Here is a 17,435-nt window from a genome sequence, read left to right as displayed (position 1 = left end):
TCGATGTTACTATGCGCTAGAAGAAGCTGAACCAATACATGATGAGCCATCTCTACAGCGCTGAACAATGGCGTTTGTCCGCTAGGGTCCGGGGTATTCGGGTCAAGATCGGGGCGCTGTATGAGCATCTTCACTATCTCCTCATGATCTTTATCCACGGCGCGCGACAGGGGTGTTTCTTCTTCGGGACTAAGGACGTTGGGGTCGACATCGCCGCGTGTGAGAAGCATCTGCACCATTCGCAAAGACTTCTTTTCGACTGCTCGACATAGTGGCGGGTAGCCATCGGTATCCGGCGTGTTCGGGTCAACGTCGCTACGCTCCAGAAGTAGCTTCACGATTCCCTCATGGCCTTGATTGACGGCGTCGCATAGAGGGGTGAGTTTATTAGGGTGGGGAATATTGCAGTCAAGATCACCCTTCTCCAGTAAGAGCTTGACAATATCCTGGTTTCCTCTTGCCACTGCACAGGATAGCGGGGTTTGTCCGCTGGGATCAGGGGTGTTCGCGTTACTACCGGCTCCCAGAAGCAGCTGAACAATTGCTTGGTGGCCATTCTCAACGGCCCATGATAGAGGGGTCTGTCCATTGGAATCTGGGAGGTTGACATCCACACCAGGGCTGTCTAACAGGCGGCGCACAACCCCGGTGTGTCCTTTTTTGGCAGCAGCGCAAAGAGGAGATAGGCCATGCTTGGATTCCTGCAAATTGACGTCGACAGAGCCCGATTCCAGCAGAAGTTGGACTACATTCTCATGCCCTTCATCCGCGGCCCAGGCGACCGGCGTTCGGTTGTCTTGGTCTGTGCAATTCAAGTTCACGCCCGGCGTACTCAATAACAATTTCACAATCGTGTCGTAACCCTGGCTAGCAGCTAGGAAAAGTGCAACCTCCAATTTATTGGGGATAGGTGGCGTGGCTTCATCTGCCATGTCGTATGAGCTCGCGTTCGTTTCAGAGTAAGGAAATGATGTTCAGACGAGATTTTGGAAGTTGAACCCCATGGGCGCAGGCCGATATTTTTCAGGTCCAGAACAGAAAAGGCCAATAATTCAACCTTCAACCCGCTAGATAGAATTGGCTAGCGTGAGTCGGTTTTGCAAACTTTGTTTTATTCTTCTCGACTTGATCTCACTCGACGTGCAGGATCAGCAACCGCGCTCGTCCCGCAATTCCAGATGGCAATGAAGGTGGTGTCGAGGACCGCACTAGAGGATCGCCACGTGTGTAGCCGTTACTGGCTCTCGAGACTTGCGACAGGGGAATTGAATGTGCGAAAGAAAAGCAGCAGACTGGAATTGATGAAAATTTAAGCTCAACGTTGACGATGAAATCATACTTCAAGGCAAGAGTTATGGCTCCGTGGAAGTCTCTAGCTTTGCCAGTTTGGGCGTAGCCATCACTGCCCGAAGCGATTTATATGTGCCTAACCGACCCTGTCGGGTTTCAGGATGATTCGAAATGCTTCTTCACGAATGATCTGATAGATCAGACTGAAACACTCCCTCCCTCGCTTGGCTCCTCACAGCATTAGGACTGGGACATTATGGGATCGGACTGTTAAGGCCGAGGTTGTACAATTCCGACTTTTTCGGCCCCGACGCATCATGCTAGGCTTTCTTAAAGTGCCTATATTACTATGCGTCTAAGCACCAATATCTCACTTGAACAAAGATCATCGGAGGACCTTCGCCGGACGGAATCGGCACTACCCCGCATCATCAGTACGAAGTTTCTCCACGTTTCCGACGTGACTCATAGCCGCAATGATAAAAGGGACTCTTCAAGAATGCTCATGGATTTATCCTACCATTGTTCGACCATTTACCCGCAAGTATGTCGGCAACAGTGACTATAGAGCTGCCCTCTCGCGAAGGCACTGGCCTACGCACTTCGTCAAACGAACCTGAAAATGGATATGGTCCCAATCAAAACGTTCCCGTCGCTCGAGTCAAGCAAAAATGGAATGAGTCTTCTATCAACAAATGGCGTATAGCGGCGACCTTTTCCAGCTTCGCCATTGTGGGTGCCAGTGATGGTGTGTATGGTGTGAGTCTCTGCAACCACACAAGCTGAAACTATTTATCGACGTGGTCCACTGATATCTCTGCAGGCTTTGGTTCCCTACGTACGGATGCCCGGCGCCTCGTTCAGGCGCAACAGCTCCCTTCCGCACAGCAGCTGAGAGCATTCGTGCTAATGTGGGCTCTATTTTAGATACGCGAGGACTTCAACTTGTCGACCACTGTGGTCTCCCTGATCTTCATGACCCCGTTCGCCGGCTATACATTGGCCTCCATCGCGGTGAACAAGATTCATATGACCTTTGGTCAGCGGGGCATTGCCATCATCGCACCGCTATGCCACCTCATTCCTTTTATTATCATGGCCACGGTTCCCCGCTTTCCGGTCTTGTTAGTCGCTTATGCCTTTGTTGGGCTTGGTAATGGGCTTATCGACGCCGGCTGGAACGCATGGGTTGGAGACATGGTAAACGCCAGTACATTGATGGGGCTTCTACATGCATTCTACGGATTGGGGTGTGTGACATGATGATACCCGTGAATATCAGTTTGCTGATATATGCATGCAATTAGAGCGACGGTTAGTCCAGCTATTGCAACAGCAATGATCGACCATGGCTTCAAGTGGTCAACTTTCTACTATACTCTGGTCGGCGGGTCTGCCCTGGAACTCCTCACCAGTGGCCTTTTGTTTTGGCCGGAGAATGCGGACCGGTTCAGGCTCAATAACTCCAGGACGCCAGGTTCGGAAGGGCATTCTCGAACGACTGAAGCCGCCAAAAACCGAGTTACCTGGGTTCTTGCTTTCTTCCTCTTCGCTTATATGGGTGTTGAGGGTATACTGCAAACACACGGATGATTCATCATATGCTAATTGGTATCATAGTATCAATCGGCGGCTGGATTGTCGAATTCATGATGCGAGTTCGCGATGGAAGCGCAGTGCAAGCAGGTCTCGTCCCAACCGGATTCTGGGCCGGCATCACAGTCGGCCGCGTTGTGCTGGGATTCGCGAATGAGTTCCTGGGCGAACGACTCGCCGTGACTGTCTACCTAGTTCTAGCCGTCGCTCTAGAGCTAGTGTTCTGGCTCGTTCCGCAATTCATTGTCTCTGCCGTGGCCGTCTCATTAATAGGGTTCTTCACGGGCCCGCTCTTCCCCGCTGCGGTCACAGTCGCAGCTAAGCTGCTGCCGAAGCATCTACATACCCCGAGTATTGGTATCGTCTCTGCTTTCGGCGGAAGTGGCGGCGCTGTGTATGATTTGTCCTATGCTGATAATAGGCTTCTATGACCCTTGAACGGCTCGCTGACTTTGATCTTCTAACCAGACTGCCTTTCCTCGCTGGTGCTATCGCACAGCCACACGGTGTATCGAGCTTGCAGCCCTTCGCCCTTGCTCTGCTCGTAATCATCACTGTCCTCTGGCTACTATTGCCGAGAAAGCCCCAGCATTCTCATGAAAATTGATCGATTGAATATGGTCCGGTCATCAGGATTACAGAGTATTGTCCTCGGGTCTCGGGTAGGTAAGTGCCCCCTTTTGTAGTACTTTCTGCTCCACCTGGGAATCAGGGTCAAAGATGCCCACAACTACGATATATTCAGCGCGAGCAAACATGTACAGTGGAGACTGTACAAGCTGCTGCAAGTCACAGTTCTATGTCTCTTGAATGTAAATATAACCAAGATGTGAATCCCCTGATTTATCAAGCAAACATAACCTAAGATATATATGATTGGTGGAGAAGTTCGACGTTCAGCGATGGTGACAAGAGATTGATAATCTACCTAAGTCGGGATCACAAGATGCCCGTAAAACCCGGCAGTCAGGGGATCCTCGAATCTCGAGCATCGAAGATTAGAGGCTGTAACACGGGTCGGGTCTTCAATAATGAACAGGGCGCCTGAGGTTCACAGCCCCTTTTCACTGCTGAACACCATTTCCGTAAGAGCACAGGGCTCTTCAGCATCGAGTCTATTGACGCCTCAATTCCTCCTTTGTAGTGTGGATTCAGCCATCGGTGATTGGTTCCAGTAGTGAATCATTGAGTGGTGCCTATCCCAAGAATAACTTCAGCTGTGGCAGTGGCCCAAGCGTCACGTGTTGCCACCCCGACCAGCGACCAACCGAAACGAAACCGCCTGTCATCGCCAGCAACCGCCAATCCATCTCTCCGTCAGCTTCCCATTATTCCGCCGTCCCTCTCTCTTCGCATCTCATCATCCTCCTCCTCCCCTTCCACGATCCGTGATCTATGCTCTCTGAATATCTTAGCCCCAACACGATCCCGAAGCCTCTCCTGTAAACACCTCTCTCCAACTGCTACGCTACGCTCCGCCCGACTCTTCCCGCCAGCGACCTCTTGATATTTGCGACAACGTGGTCTTGTGATCAAGGTACCGCTACGATCTAGCATCCGAATCTTCTATCGATCCTGAGCAACCAGCATCATGTCCGAGCAACCGTACGATCCTTATATCCCCTCTGGCTCCAACGCTGCCAGCGGCAGCACTGCGCAGAATGGCGACAACCGGACACGGGAAATCGACCGGGTGAGTTTGTGACATTGATACCCAAGCATCGTTACACGGTCTGTTTTCTTGTCATCGGTCATGTCAAAGCATGTGAAGCGACATGGTAGTCGTTTTGACTTGTTTGCGATCATAACTTTGAGTGTTGATAACGGATAACCCCTATGATACCATTTCCTCGCTGCCATGTCAACCCTGTCACTATCTACACTCTTTCTGATGGAGTTCTTCGTCGCATTTTTCACTAATTTTATCCTTATGGCAGAAAATCCAAGAAACCGTCGATACTATGCGTTCGAATATTTTCAAGGTCTCCGAGCGTGGTGAACGTCTAGATTCGTTGCAGGACAAGACCGACAACCTGGCTGTGTCAGCCCAAGGGTTCCGCAGAGGTGCCAACCGCGTGCGGAAGCAAATGTGGTGGAAGGATATGAAGATGCGTGTGTGTCTGATTATTTGTATCATCCTTCTGCTCGTAGTGATCATCGTCCCTACTGGTAAGACCCACTTGAAGTCCCACGCTACTGGGAAGATGGAAGACGCACGATGCTAACTTTTTTGTTTTTCCCAGTTGTCACCACCACAAAATAAGCTACGTTAAGCTACGAGAAATCAATGATGGTCATGTTTTGCGAGCGGACGCATTCCACCCGGAACCTCCGCGATCAAACCGTTGCAGCTCTGTTTTCAGTCAACCTCTAATACCTTGTGTGCTTTTTATTGGGCGTCAATTCCTGTTGTCACGAATAAGCCTTATTTTAGCAGGCCTTGGACGCGATGAATTGATTTGGTTCTTTCGAATGAGGGCTATGCTATGCCACACGACTCGTCGACGGCGAAGATGTAAATGATACTCTGATGTTTGCTGTTTTTTGAGTATGTTATTATCGACTTTCCCTTCTCATGTGCACTGTGTTCTTCGTCCTAGCATTCTATAATGAACGTTATCTTACCTGTCTCCGGTGGCTTCCATGCACGGTTGCGGCGGCTCCCAAGTATCCCTAAGCACCTCCAGGGCAGACTAGATGCACCGTAAACAAATTGAAAGCAAGTAGTGGACCACGAGAATAATGACAGGCACCCGTGTTGAATTATCTAGAGCAGCAGAAGAGATTAATGTTAGCTAAAAGATCAGATAATGAATAATAGAAAAGACCCGCAGCAATGGGAGCTGCACTTCGGCTTCTAGGCTCTATCCACACGAGGTCGGGGAGGAGGTTTTATTCGCTCGGAGATCGCTAGCATGGGGGTCGGAGGGGGCAGAGGGGTGTCAGAGGGGGTGGTCGTCGAGGCGGACGATCTAATCTGATAATCGAGTGGCATGACTCTAAGCAAGCGAGCCTGAAGAAATCCACCTTCTCCATATCATATTCCCTGGTAGAGCAAGGCAAGAAGACTTGGGTTGTCGCTCGTCTGAGTCACGGGCGGTCTGCCGGCTCCGATTCTCGCAGGGCCTTCTTAGTCTTCTACTGAAAGGCTTGAGCTCTGCAATTTCTTCTCTTCCCCTCTGATCTTCCTAAGTGGCTCATACAGAGACCTCCAGAGAACGGGCGAGCTCTCCGTAAATCCCTCAGCTCCAGCTCCAGCTTCATAAGCTCGGTCTCTCGCTCTTCTGTTACCTTGCCGCATTGGGAGTTCTCAACCCAGCAGAACCTTGGGTAAGAGCCTGGAGTAAGTGCAGCACTCCCCAATTGCATTGCCGTCCCAATTTTTTTGCTATTTGGCCTTACGCAGCGTCGGCGAAGAAAAAGAAAGGAAAATCGCGCTGGTCGATCTGAAGGCGGTGCGGTGCCTGACTGCCTGGGTACAAGAAGACTGGTCATGGACGTTATTCGTTCTTCGTTCGGAGGCGGCAAATTCGTGCCTCCAGCCTCTGTTCGGTCGAACCCGCAGACTCCGCACAACCTTTTTTCCCTCTCCCTCCCCCCGTTCTTATACTGCTCCTGCTCCTGCCCTCTCTCCGGCATTCACTCACCGTTCGCTCTTTTAGACCCTTTGTCCAACTAGCAGAAAAAGCTGCCGCATGCTGGTTGGCAGGATGTTCTCCCTTCGCACCGCTGTGCGGAGAGCTTCCACCTCCAAGCCCCTCCGAGCGCTCTCCGCACCGCACTCCGTCGCCTCTGCCAGACTCTGCGCTCCCACAGCTCGCGCCTCTCTCAGGGCCTCTGCTGTCCCCCTGCTGCAGAGCCGCCATTACTCCCGCGCTTCCGACAGCCATCTTTCCTCGACCCGGACCACCGTCGTCCAGTTGCTGAGCAACATCGGTTCGAAGCGTGAGGTCCAGCAGTACCTTTCCCACTTTACCTCGGTCTCTTCGCAGCAGTTCGCGGTTATCAAGGTCGGGGGTGCCATCATCACAGAACACCTCGAGACCCTCTCCTCCGCCCTCGCCTTCCTGAACCATGTCGGTCTGTACCCAATCGTTGTCCACGGCGCCGGTCCTCAGCTGAACCGCATGCTCGAGGCTGCCGGTGTCGAGCCCCAGTTTGAGGATGGTATCCGAGTCACGGATGGCAAGACATTGGCATTGGCCCGGAAGCTGTTTTTGGAGGAAAACCTGAAGTTGGTTGAGGAGCTGGAGCGCATGGGGGTACGGGCTCGCCCTCTCACCGCTGGTGTCTTCCAGGCCGACTACCTTGACAAGGAGAAGTACAACCTGGTTGGTAAAATCAACGGCGTTAACAAGACGCCCATTGAGTCTGCGATTGAGGCTGGTTGCCTTCCTATCTTGACTTCTATGGCGGAGACCCCCGAGGGCCAGGTGCTCAATGTCAACGCCGATGTCGCAGCCGGAGAGCTGGCGCGTGCTCTGCAGCCGCTCAAGATTGTCTACCTTGCTGAGAAGGGTGGTCTGTTCAATGGTGATACCGGCGAGAAGATTTCTAGCATCAACCTTGATGAGGAGTACGACCACTTGATGACGCAGTGGTGGGTGCGCCACGGCACTCGTCTGAAGATCAAGGAGATGAAGGAACTTCTCAGCGATCTTCCCCGTTCCTCCAGCGTTGCCATCATCCACCCTGCCGATCTCCAGAAGGAGCTTTTTACCGACTCAGGTGCCGGTACCCTGATCCGACGAGGAAACAAGGTGCACACCAAGACTTCTCTTTCTGAGTTTGACGACCTTGCTCAGCTTAAGGAGGTCCTGGTCCGTGACCGTGAGGGTCTTGATGCGCGGGCGACCGTTGACCGCTACGTGGAGGGTCTCAAAGAGCGTGACTTCAAGGCTTACTACGACGAGCCTATGGAGGCTCTGGCCGTCGTCCTGCCCCAAGGCAAGGATGCTGTTTCTTCGGCTGCCCACCTCGCTACCTTCACCATCACAAAGTCGGGATGGTTGACAAACGTGGCCGACAACGTTTTCGCCGCTATCAAGAAGGATCACCCCAAGCTTGTTTGGACTGTCAAGGAGGACGACGAGAATCTTACTTGGTTCTTCGACAAGGCTGACGGTAGCTTGAGCCGTGATGGTGAGGTCCTCTTTTGGTACGGCGTTGAGAGCGGCGACGAGGTGAAGCTGTTGGTTCAGGAGTTCACCCAGCACGGCCGCCAGATGTTCGGTGACATCAACCTCGAATCTCGTCTTCAGCGCGCAGCCCACGCTGCTGCCAACATCGGTAAGACCTCGGCTGCTGCGGCTGGCCAAAAGCGTACATTCTCCACCTCTGCCAATGCTCTCCGTGCCTCCCGTTTCGGACGCCCTTCGCTTCCCGTCCAGAGCGTTCGCACCTACGCCACAACCAACCCTAACCCTCCCCTCGGAGAGAAGAACAACTCCAACACCAAGCCTTCCAAGGTTGCTCTCATCGGAGCTCGTGGGTACACCGGCCAGGCCCTGATCAGCCTTATCAACGCCCACCCTCACCTGGACCTGCGCCATGTTTCTTCTCGCGAGCTGGCTGGCAAGAAGCTGCAAGGCTACGACAAGCGCGAGATCATCTACGAGAACCTGAGCCCCGAAGATGTCAAGCGCATGTCCGCCAACGGCGACGTCGACTGCTGGGTGATGGCTCTCCCCAACGGCGTCTGCAAGCCCTTCGTCGACGCCGTTGACCAGGGCGCCCAGGATGGAAACGTGATTGTCGACCTGAGTGCCGACTACCGTTTCGACGACAAGTGGACCTACGGTCTGCCTGAGCTCGTCAGCCGCTCCAAGATCGCCCAGGCCACTCGCATTGCCAACCCCGGCTGCTACGCTACCGGGACCCAGGTCGCTATCGCTCCCATCGTCCCCCACCTTGGTGGCCAGCCCACCGTGTTCGGTGTCTCCGGATACTCGGGTGCCGGTACCAAGCCCAGTCCAAAGAACGACGTCCAGAACCTTACCAACAACATTATCCCTTACTCCTTGACCGACCACATTCACGAGCGTGAGATCAGCGCTCAGCTTGGCACTCCCATCGCCTTCAGCCCTCACGTTGCCGTCTGGTTCCAGGGTATTCACGTATGTTTCCTGAATCCCTTATGTCTTTCGAGATCCCCGCTAACATCCTATCCAGCTCACAATTAACATCCCCCTCAAGGAGGCGATGTCCTCTCGTGACATTCGCAATGTCTACCAGGACCGCTACGCCGGTGAGAAGCTCGTCAAGATCATCGGCGAGCCTCCACTCGTCAAGGCCATTGCCGGCCGCCACGGCGTCGAAGTCGGCGGTTTCGCCGTCCACTCAAGCGAGAACCGTGTTGTCGTCTGCGCCACCATTGATAACCTCCTCAAGGGTGCCGCCACCCAATGCTTGCGTAAGTCCCACCTTTGCCTACTTTCTTTAACTCTCTGCGAGACTAACACATGATACTAGAAAACATGAACCTCGCCCTCGGGTACAGCGAGTACGAGGGTATCCCTCTTGAATAGACATTTAGCGCTTGTTTTGTTTATAAATCTATTTAACATGTTTTCTGTCATATAAAAACGGTCCGCTGCTACTCTGTATGTTGGAGGGTTGTATGTAGTGAGATACTTTGAATTTGGGTTGTTCAATTATTTCGGTCTTCTTTGGTGTGATGCCCCGTTGAAGCTTCCTTCCCGATTAGGTCCTTGTGTTCTTTGTAGTACTGCCTGGTTTACTGTTGTGCAATGTATCGCCAGTTATCTCGATCAAGCCCATAGTAATGGTAGGCATCCAACTCATCCTCTAGTCAATTGATACACGAGGCCTGTTTCTGGTCATCTCTACTCCCTCTATTAAAATCTCTCTCACGTTAGCAGGTAGCCATTGTCGCCGTCGCGTCCAATCTCTTTCCAAGACCAGGATGGTTATGGTAGCCGCGGGTCGCGTCGCGGGCGTTGAGCAGATATTCACCAATGTGCTCACCACTCCCGGCCTGCTCTTCTCCCCCTCCTCTCCATTTTGCTTGCCTACGACTTCCTTTGCTTTCACAGTCCTTCGACATCTTCTGGCTTCGATCTCCATCGGCTTGTCTACAAGTCTTACTTGTGCAGTTCAGGACGATAGCAACCACTGGAAATCGAGGATAAGCACTTGCTTTCTCTGACGGCCGGCTTGTGCTTCTATCTACGACTGGATTCGCGTTCAACCGGAAGGTTTCGAAAAGACTCGCTTTCTGAGCAAGATACCCGCGGTGCGTTCTAGAGGAGTGTACGAGGAAAGGAGCGAAGATGTTTTATAGTCACGAGAGTATGTCTGTCCCCTTTATTGTGCTATTTCTCAAATATGGGTCCATCTTCGTGCCCCGAATGCATCTGTCCTGGATCATTGTGCTAATAATCCCGTCTCACGTAGTCCTTACATCGCCTGAACACGGAGTGGCCACGGTCTGGTATGCCGTCCTCGACGTCCGCAAATACCTCTCAACCATCGTATGGATACTGATAGAGTCAATGAGCAGGCTAGTTGCGACACTGGGAGCCAGGTCCATTTCCAGGAGACTTAATCGAAAGACTATACAGGATGTGGATGTGCCCAAAGCTTGCGGCGTCATCATGGATCCCGTAGCTCCGATGGCGCTTAGGCTTCAGAGCAATCTTTTGTGAGTGCTTTTGCCGTTTGAGTATCCGAGGCTAACCCGCGTTACCATCAGATACGGTGTCTCGAGGGTGTATAGCCAGCAGTGCGGATACACATTGCTAGATGTTCAGGCAATGCATGACAAGATGAGACAAATGCTCAGGTCGATGCCAGCTGGAGGGCTGGACCCCACGGCCGGGAAGGCGAGGTTTGTCGTTTGGATTTGAGTCACTTGGATACTCATTCAAAGTACGCTGATCACAGTCCCAGGCCTGACCAGCTCGTCCTCCCCTACGATCCCTCCTTCCTACCCGAGAACAATCTTCCTGGCCTCGGCATCGATCTCTTGAAACTGAACAGGCTGCTGGAAGTCGACGCGAGTCAGCAGTCCAGTGTCTTCATGCCTCAAACTCCGGACCTCAGTCAATCTGCCCTTTCGAGCAGCTCTGCTCTGCGTCTTAACATACCTTCTGATGATAACATTCTGAGAGATACGGGTGGATTCAGCTCCGAACCTGACATGGCGAGTTCCGCTCAAGGTGGTGTTGGCTTTGGCAGGCTCCTGGCGTCGTCTCTCAATGAGGATGCTGGTGTTCTTCTCCACCCTGACTTTGAGTTTGATGAGGATGGCAATATCATTGAGCTGGGTGTGAGGAATCAGAGAGAGGGGGTGAGGCCCGCTAGTGGGGCGAGAGGAAACGGAACGAACGAGTTCACTTTTGATGAACAGGTGAGTCAACGCCTCGAGTCGTTATGGTTTCCTTACTAAATGGTCGCAGCCTCTACTCGCCGATGAGGACATTGAAATGGCCATCACGAACGAGCCGGCTCGGCCAACTGGCCCAGCCGTATTCTCAAACCCCGTTGATCAGCCAGCACCTGGGCCGGCAGACACGGAACGCAATGAAGTGACAGCACCACAGAGACAGAGGGCTCCCAAGATCCTTCCCACAGATGGGCAGACAGCCCTACGTAATGCCGAGCTGGCCCACATGAACGATGGTTACTTGCACAACATGGCCGTGGCCGCTAAGCAGAAACGTAACAACAAGGTACCGACCCAGGCAAAAAAGAACGCAGCATATTGGGTTTTCGGTATGGGCATTGGCTGTGTCGGTGCTGGCGTTGGGACCTCTCGCGTCATTCACCCATTGCATGTCTTCTCCGGTGTGGAGCTGTATGAGACGCTTGTTACCATGGGTGCAGGCCGCAAGCGTCCGTTGGATGATGACTCGGACTCTGAAGCGCGACGTGTGCGTGCAAGAGATGAAGATGACGAACACCTGGGTCGAGTGAAACTTGTGGATGACAATGATTTCTGGAACCAGGTACATGCCCCATGGCCCGATATACGACACAGATTCTAACTCTCCCAGGACATTGAACTAGGCCGTCACGCCTCACCACCCCTCCAGGACGACAACTCCTCCCAAATGCCCTGGAACATAACCGCTTCCGTGCAGAGCTCCCGCCATGATCCCTCCGCAAGTAACATATTCCGAGGCTTCGGGAGCGTGAGCGACTTTTCAACCCGCGGTTTCCCAGAATCAGCTGGCTCCTTTGGCCGAGACGCCATCGGTTTAGGACGTACACGCAGCCGCCTAACCAGTGCAAGTCCACTCGCCGGACGCGGGTTCCCCTACGACATCGACAACCTGTCTGTTCTCGGACACGCGGACGATGATCTCAACAACCTAGGAGACCTCGATCTAAGTCACTACCTCGATGGCGAGGACATCGCCATGGGTGGCGGAGACAGCAATTCCATAGCGGCAGCAGGACCCGCATATACAAGCCAACAAGCACTGCAAAACAGTCTAACAGAATCAGTCATGGATCAGGAGGGTCTGAACTTCCTGGACTTTCTCGCTGCGAAAATCCAGTCCCTGAAGACGACTGATGCTGAGGATGAAGAGACCGCCAATCCTGGAACTGGAGATGCTGGCGCTCCTACTGGTAAGGAAATCACATTCGCAACACTTCTACCTCCGCACAAGACTTCTCCTGTCGTTGCTACCCAGGGTCTCATGCATATCCTTGCGCTTACTACGAAGGGCTTCCTTCGAGTCCGCCAGGACGCGTACCAGGATCAGAGTACCCAGGAGCTTGGTGTGAAGTATGAGTATGGAGATATTTTCGTGCGTCTTGCTGAAATTTAAGAGCTCTATACTCGGCCAGTCAGACAAGGTCAGGCGCATCTTAAGTTATACATGCATTATGATGAAGGTGTTTTCGGTTTGCTTTTAGTTTTATTAGTTGTTGTTTCGGGGATTAGGCATGCTATACTACTAACATATACTTTTTCTTTCTATTGAGCATATTCAGAGGTGGTTAGGAAAATGGACGTTGCCGCTTTCCATCTTCCTTACCTTTTTCCGGGGTTCTTCTTTGCGTTTGCTTTGATCATGCTCAATCGCCTCGCGGTATGGAAAAAGCACGACGATATATGGACTGATCTATTGTTCCTATTCAATGCATTTGAGGGGGATCGGCGTTTATGAGGTGCTATCAACCCATAGTCTTACTTGAGTCTCATTGCATCCACTGTACCGGACGCGACTCGCAATCAACATGCTTCCTCTCTCATGATGAAAGGTACGCGTTGAGCTCACAATATCAATAAGCACATCAACTCCTGGGCTCTTTCTGCCTCTCTTTAGAGAGGAAACAAACAAAGAAAGGCATCATCCATGAAATCTTCCACTCATGTGGTACCAAGGTTCAAAACAGGTCCTTCTTCGGAGCGTAACTCCCGTCCATTTAGTAAATGGCTTCCCTGATGTAAAAGGGTGCCCTGGGAAGAGATGATGATCCTTCTTCGGAAGCGACCGTATCTAGCTAGCTAATGTTCACGTGACCTATCATGTGACAGCTGACTTAAATTCCGGCAAAACGAGATGGGCAGTAGATTATGAAAGCATTAGGGCACTAGGTCATGGAATACAGCATCACGTACTACTCATACTCAGGTTGTTAGTTGAAGGTAAATCCTTCTTCATAGCGTAACTCCTGACCATTTAGTAAGACGTCGAAGTAATGAAATGTGTAGTAGGATATAGAGGCATCAGAGCTCTATACCAGGGATTATAGCATAATCATATGGTAATAAAGTCATATAGGAACTCTTGATTAATATATGTGCCTCGGGCAGCTGAAAATATATATATAGTGGAGTGGTGATTCGAGCTTGTATAGAGCGGGTTTGGTTATGTTTGGATACAACTGGTATGTACAGTACTAAGTATGTACTGACACAGGTCACATTGGCGAAATACCACCATTCAGTTTGTACTTGCTAATCCTTTGAAATCCAGGAACTATAATTTGATCTTGAGGGTGTGTCTCTTCTTAATTCAGACTACTATATTATTTGACCACTATACCTGCGCTTTCCTCCGTAGCTTGACCCCTCCGCCCCAAGAGTACATACCACCGGCACGGCACAGATAAACCCACTTGGACGCGGGGAATTTCGCGTTGTTGACGGTGGCTGTGGCTGTGCTCAATGCCGCGACAATTGCGGCGTTTATTGACAGTTTGACGCGATGAACTGAAATTCAGATTCAAATTCGGCTTGAATGTTGTAGCCTTGATCTGTTACCAGTGTAGATTGAAGGATGAGCTAAATTATTATGACTGCGATACACAAGACCCCGCGGTAAATTCAATGCCGACCAGAATTTCCATACGCGTACCTCATACAGTGACGCTATACAGCTTTATACGTACACAAGCAGGTATTGCTTTTTTTACTAAGTGTACGATCGCGAACTATATAATTTGGAGGGGAGTATCTGATGGAAAATTGGCTTACCTAAATGTTCTTCTTGAGAACTAACCAGGAGATCAATTATCAGGAAACAATCGGCATCCCCCCTTTAGCCGCTGGAATGCCGTTCATTGGCGTATCCTAGAATAGCAGCATTCAATGGATGGACGGGGAACGCCCACGGTGACGGCGATGGCTCAAGCCAGATTGCGTTTCTGCTTACCGGCTGTGGGCTGACCCCGTGACGGACGGCGGTTGTGCCGCGCGATGGGTGCGAATTCACTTTTGCTTCAATCTGAAGAGAACGGGAAGCTTTGAAGATAGAGTAATTACTTGGAGAAGATAGAACAGGAAACGGAAGAAACTCTGGGTGATTTAGTAGTATGTGGTTGAAGCTGTTTCTGCCAGTGTGGAGGATTACGGGTCAGGTTGTGACGCCTCGCGTAATAACCGCCACTAGTACGGTTTCGTCTCGTCTCGTCTCCGTTCCGTCTTCTTCCCTTTTCACTTTCTTCGTCTCCCAGGCTGCGTGGTCTGTCCTGTCCTGTTCCTCGACTTCCATCCCATCTTCCACCCTCAAGCGCGTTTTCATCACGTTTTCAAGTCAGGGGTCCTCGTCAATTCAGTCACCATCGATCTTTTCACCCCTTTAGTCGTGGACATGGGTCGGACCGTCGACCAGGAAGTTCACGCGGCATTTGTCGAGTTCCGCGCCAAGGAAGACGATAAGGTGCGTATTTCGCGTAATATTTCAGCAAAACCGCTTCAGTTCAACAAGCAGCCTCCGTCATCGTCATTGTCACTGTCACCGTTACTAAACTGTTTTGTTCTCCCCCAAACAGTGTCTTTCAGTTCAGTGCATCTACTGCCAGCAGATCCGCGCAAAGAACACCTCGCGGCAGAAGCAGCATCTCCTCGAGTGCCCTGGTCTTCGCGGCGCCCAGGCTCAGGCCCAAACTCAGCCAGCCCAGGCAACTCCCAATGGCATTGGCGCTGCTAATGGATACCCTCCCAATCCTAATCCCGCAGGTGCGACAGCGCCGGTACCTGGCCCTGCCCATGCGGGCCTCTCGACCCCCGGCAGCGCCATGATGCCCAACGGCGTCAATCCCCACGCGACTCCCATGCAGGCGCCGCTGCAGAACCTCTCCGGACGACCCTCGTTGCCAGCTGCCGGTCCTGTCGCGGGTCCCTCTACCGGGGCACCGCCGCAGGCACCGCGTACCACTCCGAAAGCGAAACCAAAAACGTCGACCTCGAGCCTCCCCGCGCCTCCTCTTGACGATGTTCACGCTGCGTTTGTGGAGTTCCGCGCAAAGGAGGAAGACAAGGTAAGCGACTTGATGGGCCAATCAAGACCGAGACTGGTCCTGACGATGAACAGTGTCTCTCCGTACAGTGCATCTACTGTCAACAGGTCCGCGCGAAAAATACCAGCCGTCAGCGCCAGCACCTCCTGGAGTGTCCTACCTACCTGAGTGTCATGAAGGACTCCATCCCTGCGAACAACCTCCTCCACACATTCCCCGAAGGCGAAGTCGCTCGGTCCCTGCAGATTCCCGCGCCCAGCCTTGAGCTGGACTTCCGTCTCAGCCTCAAAGTGAACCCGAAGGTTGGAGTGGGCCCTGGTATCTGGGGCAGCCGGGACTGGGTTACCTTTGTTGGTGGACAGTGGGCAGGGAGATGGGGCAAGGGAGTAGTTGTGGTAAGTCTCTTAAGAAATCTTGCAGCAATGCCTTGCTAATTGCTGTAGCCCGGCGGACAAGATTCCCAGGTCATGACCAAGGATTCCACAAGCCTTCGAGCGAACTTTCTGCTCCAGACAGCAGACGACCCTCCCGCATTCATCGTCGTCAAGACCTCCGGATGGTTGACGGGCGCGAAGGATGTGCTGGACAAGCTCAACGACCCGCAATCAGCGGACGGGATCAACCCTAACTCATACAAGTATCGCGTGAACCTGACCATGGAGACTGGTGATGACCGCTATACTTTCCTGAACACATTGATGTGGATCGCCAGCGGCTGCCGCAGAGGCCAAGAAAGTCAGTTCCTCCCTTATCATTCCGATAAATATACTTTGTACTAACGAGCGCTAGTCATCTTTGATTCCTTCCGCGTGAATTAGTTCGTGACTCTTATGGTTTAGTCTAGTTATATTTCTTCCGTTTCGAGCGAGCACTGGTTGTTTTCTGGGAGTAAAATTGATGTTTGATTCTGAATGCTTTATCTTCTTTATCTTTGCGTAACAGCCTTAGCTACCTGCCTTATTCACCTTGACGACGTTACTGCAATATTGGTCACCTGAAGTGCCCAACGACTTCACGATTGCTGTTTCCTCGACCACAAGTAATCTTTCTTCTGAGGCCTGTTTAGCCTGTTTATGACTTTTCCTACATATTTTAAGGTTTGTTGATGTCCAGTGAAAGCAAGAATGCGAGATTATGATACTGATGTTTACCTTCTTTTCCTTCAGGCCGTTGCAACTTATGCTTACCCTGCAATATTGCAAGTACTCCCAATAATATGCCACTGATTTACTACTGTGGGATATGTATGCCGTGCTTCATACTCCATAGTACGTACTTATTACCTGCTAGTACCATAGGTTGCGGAAATGTGTAAGCTCGATCGTCCGTCGGAGAGTACATGATGAATCCCGCCCCGTTCGCAGAGCTAGGTGCTCCCCTGAGGTGTCCCCTGGACTATCTCCGTTCCGTAAGATTAATTATCTTCAACCTCATGGTCACGGAGCTCGGGTTTGGGTAGGTCGGCCTAAGGTATGATCCATCCATCTAAGATGTAGAGCTGGCGGGGCCAATGGATTACGTATCCTGTCATCAAAGAGTCAGGTATGCAATACGTACGCAAAGCGTCCTAAGTAGTTCCTCCCCCAAGTTTCTTGAGGAGTATTGATTGCCAAGGGACCCAGCTAATTCGCGCGCATTGTAGGATGTTTTGGAATCCTACAGCGGTGAAAGACTGCACGCTCGTGTTAGGAGGCGTCGACGAAGAGGCAGGCCGGATAGCGGCACAAAAGGCTCGTTGATTGATTGGCTTTAAGAATAGTCAGAAGTTCTTCAGAAATATCCCTGAGATCCGGAGTCACGCGCCCCGGTTCATCGATGTCATTGTGCAT

The 17,435-nt window shown here is 51.8% G+C and overlaps 5 protein-coding genes across 5 annotated transcripts; all 5 read left to right on the top strand.

Moving 5' to 3' along the window:
- Window positions 1-1,836: 1,836 nt before the first annotated feature.
- Window positions 1,837-3,493, top strand: BDV17DRAFT_282616 (MFS transporter; the record flags this gene model as incomplete). Its single annotated transcript, XM_073760230.1, has 5 exons — window positions 1,837-2,049; window positions 2,218-2,540; window positions 2,598-2,860; window positions 2,911-3,280; window positions 3,355-3,493. The coding sequence occupies 5 exons, from the start codon at window positions 1,837-1,839 to the stop codon at window positions 3,491-3,493; spliced, it is 1,308 nt and encodes a 435-aa protein (XP_073614390.1).
- A 984-nt stretch (window positions 3,494-4,477) lies between these two features.
- Window positions 4,478-5,149, top strand: BDV17DRAFT_292555 (SNAP receptor SNC2; the record flags this gene model as incomplete). Its single annotated transcript, XM_073762395.1, has 3 exons — window positions 4,478-4,579; window positions 4,824-5,055; window positions 5,130-5,149. The coding sequence occupies 3 exons, from the start codon at window positions 4,478-4,480 to the stop codon at window positions 5,147-5,149; spliced, it is 354 nt and encodes a 117-aa protein (XP_073614389.1).
- A 1,447-nt stretch (window positions 5,150-6,596) lies between these two features.
- Window positions 6,597-9,413, top strand: argEF (bifunctional acetylglutamate kinase/N-acetyl-gamma-glutamyl-phosphate reductase; the record flags this gene model as incomplete). The annotated part of the gene is made up of 3 exons (XM_073760229.1): window positions 6,597-9,002; window positions 9,058-9,298; window positions 9,358-9,413. 3 exons carry the CDS (start codon window positions 6,597-6,599, stop codon window positions 9,411-9,413), a joined length of 2,703 nt encoding a protein of 900 aa, XP_073614388.1.
- A 1,210-nt stretch (window positions 9,414-10,623) lies between these two features.
- Window positions 10,624-12,776, top strand: BDV17DRAFT_125525 (Rad21/Rec8 N terminal domain protein). The gene is made up of 4 exons (XM_073754072.1): window positions 10,624-10,735; window positions 10,798-11,257; window positions 11,307-11,855; window positions 11,904-12,776. Exons 1-4 carry the CDS (start codon window positions 10,662-10,664, stop codon window positions 12,684-12,686), a joined length of 1,866 nt encoding a protein of 621 aa, XP_073614387.1. The 5' UTR covers window positions 10,624-10,661; the 3' UTR covers window positions 12,687-12,776.
- A 2,181-nt stretch (window positions 12,777-14,957) lies between these two features.
- Window positions 14,958-16,424, top strand: BDV17DRAFT_292552 (uncharacterized protein; the record flags this gene model as incomplete). Its single annotated transcript, XM_073762394.1, has 5 exons — window positions 14,958-15,026; window positions 15,139-15,627; window positions 15,681-16,001; window positions 16,050-16,341; window positions 16,396-16,424. The coding sequence occupies 5 exons, from the start codon at window positions 14,958-14,960 to the stop codon at window positions 16,422-16,424; spliced, it is 1,200 nt and encodes a 399-aa protein (XP_073614386.1).
- Between the last annotated feature and the right edge of the window lie 1,011 nt (window positions 16,425-17,435).

Source organism: Aspergillus undulatus (genome assembly GCF_047715775.1).
Source record: "Aspergillus undulatus strain CBS 261.88 unplaced genomic scaffold BDV17scaffold_33, whole genome shotgun sequence".
Taxonomy (NCBI): Eukaryota; Fungi; Ascomycota; class Eurotiomycetes; order Eurotiales; family Aspergillaceae; genus Aspergillus; species Aspergillus undulatus.
Note: the sequence above shows the minus strand (reverse complement) of the source record. Positions and strands in the feature narration are given on the sequence as shown.

Bases quoted from the DNA above. Each gene is read 5' to 3' on its own strand.
- BDV17DRAFT_125525 (XM_073754072.1), top strand. From the start codon at position 10,662: ATGCATGACAAGATGAGACAAATGCTCAGGTCGATGCCAGCTGGAGGG. The intron at 11,258-11,306 runs GTGAGTCAACGC...AAATGGTCGCAG, and splicing joins AGTTCACTTTTGATGAACAG to CCTCTACTCGCCGATGAGGA. The intron at 11,856-11,903 runs GTACATGCCCCA...TAACTCTCCCAG, and splicing joins ACAATGATTTCTGGAACCAG to GACATTGAACTAGGCCGTCA.